Source organism: Saccostrea cucullata, unplaced genomic scaffold, assembly GCF_032062105.1.
Source record: "Saccostrea cucullata isolate Sc308-1 unplaced genomic scaffold, CSIRO_AGI_Scuc_v1 ctg16825, whole genome shotgun sequence".
In the NCBI taxonomy this organism is placed as follows: Eukaryota; Metazoa; Mollusca; class Bivalvia; order Ostreida; family Ostreidae; genus Saccostrea; species Saccostrea cuccullata.
Genome location: NW_026940662.1, coordinates 5001 through 12387, shown reverse-complemented (window position 1 = coordinate 12387; position 7387 = coordinate 5001). Strand labels below are relative to the sequence as shown.

Sequence of the window (7387 nt, the reverse complement as noted above, 5' to 3'; positions counted from 1 at the left end):
TTGTAGTGTATATTTAATTTTTCCATTACCTTGTGATGCAAGGAGTCAAGGACATATAAATAAATATTTACAATATTATAGTGATGAAATGATTACTGTTATCAGTAGCTTGTCAATTGTTTGGATATCTTTGGTGCTACTAATTGATTACTAAATAAAGAAGGTGGATGTCGCTGACAAAGAGGGTTTTATACTTGAAAATTTAATTCCCATAAATATAAGCAACTACAAACTTAATTATGAAATTGTTTATTATCCAAAATGCTGGTAAATTTTATTTTTTTTATACAATTTCTTAAATTTTCAATGTATACTTGAAATATTGCTTAGTCATTGTTTCTTACATGAGAAGTATTGAGTAAAGCATAAAAATGACTTGAAGACTGTGTTCATTGCACAACTATATCAGTTATAAGATATTCATCTTGTTACAGAGCAGACCTTTTTTCTCTGGATTTTCTGCACTCTATTTGTCTAATTTCCTTTTTCCTTACATCTTAGGCTAAAGCCTTCAAACATCCCCAAGGTCGTTGGCCAAAGAAGAGTGCTGAATTTCTATTGCAACTTTTGAAGAATGCTGAAAGTAATGCTGAGTACAAGGTAATTAACTCTTATACATTACTAGGTCAAATTAATGAGGTGGCTTTGAAATGAAAGTTTTAGTAATTCCCAAATAAAATTGTGCCCTCATTCTATCAATTCTAAGAAAATTGTGCCTACAGTCATAAATGAAAAATGTTAAAAATAAAACAAAATCCGGTTGAGATGTTTTTTCACTGAGACAAAAGCAAAATATATATTTTCTGATCAGAGCTGTTGTCTATCTGTTTACAATTTTACTTTTTGTCTTTACTCTATGAAATAGAGTGGGAAAATTTAACAAGACTATTGGGACAGAAAAGATAATGTAAAACAATAATTCTCGTATGGATTCAAGTTCAAATATCCTGTGACTACTACTTCATTTATCAGCATTCATATGATGATAACTCCTGGGACGTAATTCTGATTCCTGATTGTTCATTTATCTGATGCTTGCTGATCTTCCTAAAGTTTATTAAGAAATAAAAAAAGAAGTAAAAGCAATTTTTCACATCATAAACATCAAGGGTTTATTTTGTTTAGGATTTTTTTAGCACTTAATTTTATATGCCCCACATGTCTGACAATAGAACTTGTAAAATTCATTATTAATAACTTAATATTAATAATATTATTGATTTATAGACTTTAAGTCAAAAATTACATGTAGGTAAACTAAGGTTTCCTTAGGGCAATAGACAGGGGAAGTTATTTTTTTCAGAAAAGGTCAGTTTCACTGCTATAAGATTGTTTTCCCCTTGGAGGAAACAAAAGGTGTTTAAAGCTTCATATTAATGGTACTAGTAGATCAGTACTAGTCATTTGTATATTAACGGAGGGGTTTCTTAGGACAATGAAAGCAAGGTCAATAAACCTTTTAAATACACAATACAGTAAATACTAGATACATTGTATGTATTGGTCAAAGTACCTATGCATGTGTAGATAATTTTTAGCTAACTTAAGAATGTCAAATAATTTGTGATTTTTACAATTGCTTTGTGATTATTAACAATTTAACATACAGGGTGTTTCATAACAGAGTTTCCGAAAACTATCGGTCCTACCGGCAAAACCGATAGAAAATCGAAATGTCCGATGAAATTCGCTACAGTACCGGTCCGTGTGACCGATTGTGGTGAGGGCTTGTCCTGATTAATTCATTGTACTCTAATCTATTGTAATATCTTTATAAATGAAAATTTTCAATGCAGCAAGCACCTATTCTTCGTAAATATCTATAATCTTATCCATTTTGCAGTTCTACTTGACTTATTTACTTCCAAAAATGATCGTTTTTTCCTAATCCGAATTTCCTCCATTCCTCTGTTATTGGTAAACAAATGCAGTATATAGGTCATGAAGTGCAATGCCCACTGAGAAAACGTAAAGATAATTTAAAATTTATTTTTATTTTGAATTTCTATCATAAGGCCTAAAAAAAATATATGTTTGTTTCCTGTAACCCGACCGACCCATTCAAATTATCCCCGGGTGGATTTTTTTGTGTGACAAATGGCAGAACTTCGTTTGATCAATCAGCTGATTCCATTTATCAAATTTAAAAAAATAGCTTGTAGCTTAATTTGAGACATAAAATATGTCAACTTAGTGTACATTTACCTTAAATATAAAGAGTAATCATTATTGTAACAACAGTTTCCCCCTACAACTTTCTGAAGTTTGTTTTCTGCCGCTTGGCAGCCATTTTGGATGCCATATTGGGTGTCCACTATAAATATAACACCTGGTATTTTCGGTCCGGGGATGTTTGACCATTCATAAGCAAAAAAAGAATTTCCGACCTACCGACCCTTGATTTTTTGGGAATGTTACAGGAAACAAACTTATTTTTTTTTTAAGCCTAACTGCTATTTATATATGATTCAATTTTACAAGTGAGAATTAAACTTTAAATTTTAAAAAGAATTATAGAAGACTAGAAACCTTGAGAAGTTTTCTTTTTCAAGAATTAACCATTTTTAGTTGTTTCTTTCCCCCAACATTTACTTGGGGCTAGTGACTTTATTGCTGCCACAAGCCTGTGTGAGCTGGTGTCATGCTTGAATTAAGCATAGTTGCATAACCCTGGTATCACAATCAGTGTTTGTGAGCCACAAAATTTTTAACATATATACTCAATATATGCCATTTTCTTTGAATTACATCTGACACGAAATATACACTGTATATTTTAAAATTTATTCGGACTGATAGAATATGCTTCGGACTGGTAGAACACATTAAGTCATCAGTCCGAATGACTGATAGAAATATTTGGTTTTCGGAAACTCTGCATAATATATGTAATATATGAATTTGAATTTTAATATTAACCTGCTCCCATAGTATATATTTCTTTTGATTACTGGGGATTGAGTGGGGAACTTTGTCTTTTAAAAAATTGAGGTATACTGATTCCAACTAAAATTCATATATTCAGGGGTTTTCCTAGCTTGTTTTTGGGTCCGTTTACCGGACCCATTCCCAATCAAAAAATCAGCCATATTTTCCCAATTTTGAATCTTTTTTTCCCAATTATGCATGCATGAAAAATAAATTGAGAGTTCAGAAAGAAATAAAATATTTGTTTAAATTGTTTCCTTGCAGGACGTCTGTAAATCACGAAATGATCAACATTGATCGTATCATTGAGCTATAAAAATAAGTGATGCAATACATCTGGTAAATCACCAACTATGTTTAGTGATTAGTTATTTAATCACTTTTGAGCCATTAAAGTTACCTAAATCCTATAGAGATAATAATAAAAGGATTGCAGTTATCACAAAAGTTGTCAATGTGCAGTCCTTGTATCATCTAAAAATAGTAAGGGTTAGACTAATTTGCCTAAACGCACAAAATCTGTCATCCGACTTTTTTTTTTTTACTTTCTCATTAAAATAGGCCTATTCTGAGAAATATTTTCATTAATTTTTGTTACTATACATATTAAAAACACTGGAAAACAACTTATTCCAAACATATTATTTCCACAATTGTTTTTTTATGTTCCCCAAACGAAGTTGGGGAACATATTGTTTTTACTCTGTTTCTTATTATTATTATTTTTTTTCTTCTTCCTGGGAAAATCTTTTCCGCGAATGATCTTGTAAACTACACGTCCGATTAAGGTGAAACCTTTTTAAGGTCAGTAGGCATGTTATGTAGATTTGCGGAACAAAGGTCATTTTGCGCGCACGTGCTTGCAAGAGCGAGCACGTGCAACGCGTGAAATGACCAAAATAATAGATATAGCCGTAACTTTTCTATTTTTTGATTATATGGTTTGATATTCATAATATAAGTATATATTGGTAGTATAGACGTGTTGACATGGTCAAAATAGCAAGATCTCACGCGCATGCACTTGCGCTTCGCTCTGATTGGCTGAAACCAAGTCTCAATATCTTTCTTGTTTTACGTCATAATCCTTTGAAATTTTGAACAGTCATACATTATGAAGATCTACAGCATGATATATAAGAATTATCATGAAAACAGGTACATGCGCATGTGCTGGCAATAGAGTGCACGTGCCACATGTGAAATTACCAAGATAGTGGATGAAGCCGTAACATTTTTATTTCTTGATGAAAATTTTTGAAACTCACAATGCATGAATATAGTAGTAGTATAGACAAGATGACATGGTCAAAATTGCAAGATCTTACGCGCATGCACATGCGCTTTACTCTGATTGGCTGAAACTAAAGTCTCAATATCTTTCTTGTTTTACGTCATAATTCTTTGAAATTTTGAACTTAGTCACACATTATGAAGATCTACAGCATGATATATAAGAATTATCATGAAAACAGGTAAATTCATGTGTGCTTCTATCTGATTGGCTGAAACTTTACATGCTTATATCTTTCTTGTTTCTCAACAAAACAGGATGAAGTTTAGAATATGAATAGGTATTATGGATTCCTTCATGATACTGCTATCAAAATTGATTGCAAGGACGTGCTTGCATGCACATGCGCACACACAATTCGCAAAATGAGCAATATGTTTGAAAAACTGTAAAATTTATATTTTTATGACTTTTCATTGATTTCTGGAATAAAGATATGTTAATGGTTTGGACAACATTCCATGATTACCTTGCATGTGCATGCACGTGCATTTGCCTGCAATGCGTTAAATGACAAAAAGTTGATATCATTGTACCTTTTAAAATTCTTTAATGAAATCTTGCGATACTAAGCATATTTAAAAAGTTATAAAGGAAATTTGCACAAAAAGGGAGTTGGGGAGCGTTTGGGGAACATCTGTAACGGTCCCCGTTACAATTAGAACTAGTTTTATTTTGTTTTTTACTCCAGTCATGAATGTAAAGTAAATAAAATTAAACATTTGTCAATGTTTTTCTCCCTGTAATTTTTATTATTCATTAAAAAATATGCACACAATGATTGTTATAACATTAAAATATTTTTTGCTGAAATTTTCCATTATCCAATTAAAAAATATTATTTCCTCTGGGGTATGTCTTTTAACCACAATGAACCACAAGGAACCACAATGAACCACAATGAAACCACAAGGAACCACAAGGACATCTTAACTTGTCTCTAAATTTTACTCTCTAATTCCACTGTACAAAAATCATCCTATACACTCATGACATCTGACAGAATTCATATTTTAAGGTAAAACATTTTCTTTGTACATAACATATTTAAATACATATAACTATTCTATTTGTATATTTCATTCAGAGTCGATTAAAATGTTAACTGAAAAACTTGAAGTACATTGTAATGGCAATATACATGAAACTTTTAAATACTGATATCAATTATCTGAAGTTTGCATCACAGGTGCCTGTCCCATCTTCCATGCAATTAAAAAAAAAAAGAGTCCCGGGCCTGCCTAAATGAGAAAAATTTTGATTTTTTAAAGTTCCTAAAAAGTCCAAACACATTGTAATGGGGAATGCGCAGCATTCCTTGTCCATGTAAGTAAGCCCTCAATACTCTGAATGACAAAAGATCGAGATAATTTCCTTTATTTAGTGCAGCTACTGTTACAGTTTTTAAAAAGTTAATAATTTAATACCTCGTCTCCAGAGTTCTTTATGCTTTTAACTTAAATTTTACATATTTTGTAGTAGACTAAATGCATTTTTAAAGCATGCCAAAATTTTTACAGCTTGATGCCCAGAAGTAAGGAAAATGATTTTTAAAATTGCATTAATTTTGATGGTTTTGGTCCCAACCTCAGGCCCTGTGGGTAAGAGATTTTGAAATCCAAAAGTTTTCTCCCCTTTACCTATAGATGCTTTGTACCCTGTCAAAATTGGTTGAAATTGGATAAGCTGTTCAAGAAAAGGAGCTGAAATGGTTCAAACGATTAGGAAACAGACGGACAGGAAGCACAACGTCGGACAATAACATATAGCAATAGGTCACCTGTGTGACTCGGATGACTAAAAATTGCACATATAAACCATAATTAGACTCATTAAAATTAAATTAAGATGTCCTTGTGGTTTCCTTGTGGTTCCTTGTGGTTTCCTTGGGTTTCCTTGTGGTTCCTTGTGGTTCATTGTGGTTCCTTGTGGTTCATTGTGGTTAAAAGACGTACCCTTTCCTCTGAAACTTTTTCTTCACATCATGCAGCCATGAATACATCTAAATATTTTTCCTTGGAAGACGAGTTTTCATTACCCAATTGAAAAATATTATGTCAACTATTTTTTTTTTACATCAGTGAGTCATAGAATTATAGGCATATAAAACAAAAAAAAAATTTATTATCCAATAATTGATCAAAAACTCTGTATATCTATCTACAGTTGTTCATTCTGTTGTAAGACAGACATGAGCTTTTGGCCCCTTCATTTTCATTTATTTGGGGAAATAAGAAAATTTTGTTCTATTTAAAATTTTCCCAATTTGACCATATTTCGCGTCAATTTTCCCAATTCTGCGGACCCTGGACCCAGTTTAAAAATCGTAGGAAAACCCCTGATATTGCATGAACTCAAGAAGTGCGAGTCAGCGTCTTCATGTTTTGATCAGATTTTCATCAAAGATTCGTTTGGTTGTAGTCTGGATTATTTTGAGAGCATTGTGGCTTAAGAAAACGTTATTGAAATACATTTATTGCAAAAAAAAAAAAAGACCGAAGAAGATACATATGTAAATATTTGGTCTTGAGACTTGAATGCTACAAAATGGTATTAGATGCATTATAATACACAACCTCGATCAGTTTACATTTCTGTTCATCAGCATTCACATGATGATAACTAGAAATGGGACGTAATTCTGATTCCTGATTATAAACTTATCTGATGCTTGCTGATGTTGAGTTCAATTTAATGCTACAAGGTTCATTATATGAATAAAATTTTTACTTTGCAGTATTTGATTTATTTCATTATGTCTAATGTTGAAATGTTTCAGGGATTGGATACCGATCACTTGGTGATTGAACACATTATGGTGAATGCTGCACCCAAAATGAGGAGGAGGACATACCGTGCTCATGGTCGAATCAATCGTAAGTATACCTTGTAGCATTTCATTTGTCCTGTTATGAGGTCAATCAATGACATACCAATTAAACACAAAATATTGTTGAATTACCATGATCAAAATGATTGTACATCCAACTTTTCGACTGCTTGAAAGGGATTTCGATTAATTACTTAAGAATGTGGTACCTCTAAGATTACAACATACACCATTAATTTTTCTGAAGGCTGCAAGATTTAAAATGTTATTTTGGCTTGCAAAGTGACATTTTGTTTTGAAGTTGTACATTGTTCCATTTAAAAGAATGCAAATAT

At 31.9% G+C, this 7387-nt stretch overlaps 1 protein-coding gene across 1 annotated transcript in view; it reads left to right on the top strand.

The window, feature by feature from the left end:
• Positions 1 to 501: 501 nt before the first annotated feature.
• LOC134255949 (large ribosomal subunit protein uL22-like) overlaps positions 502 to 7387 on the top strand; it is a gene marked incomplete at its 5' end in the record, with an annotated part of 7082 nt that continues 196 nt past the window's right edge. The window contains 2 exons of the mRNA XM_062738550.1: positions 502 to 600; positions 7002 to 7098. Coding sequence (XP_062594534.1) covers positions 502 to 600; positions 7002 to 7098 — 196 coding nt within the window. The remainder of the gene's footprint in view (positions 601 to 7001; positions 7099 to 7387) is intronic.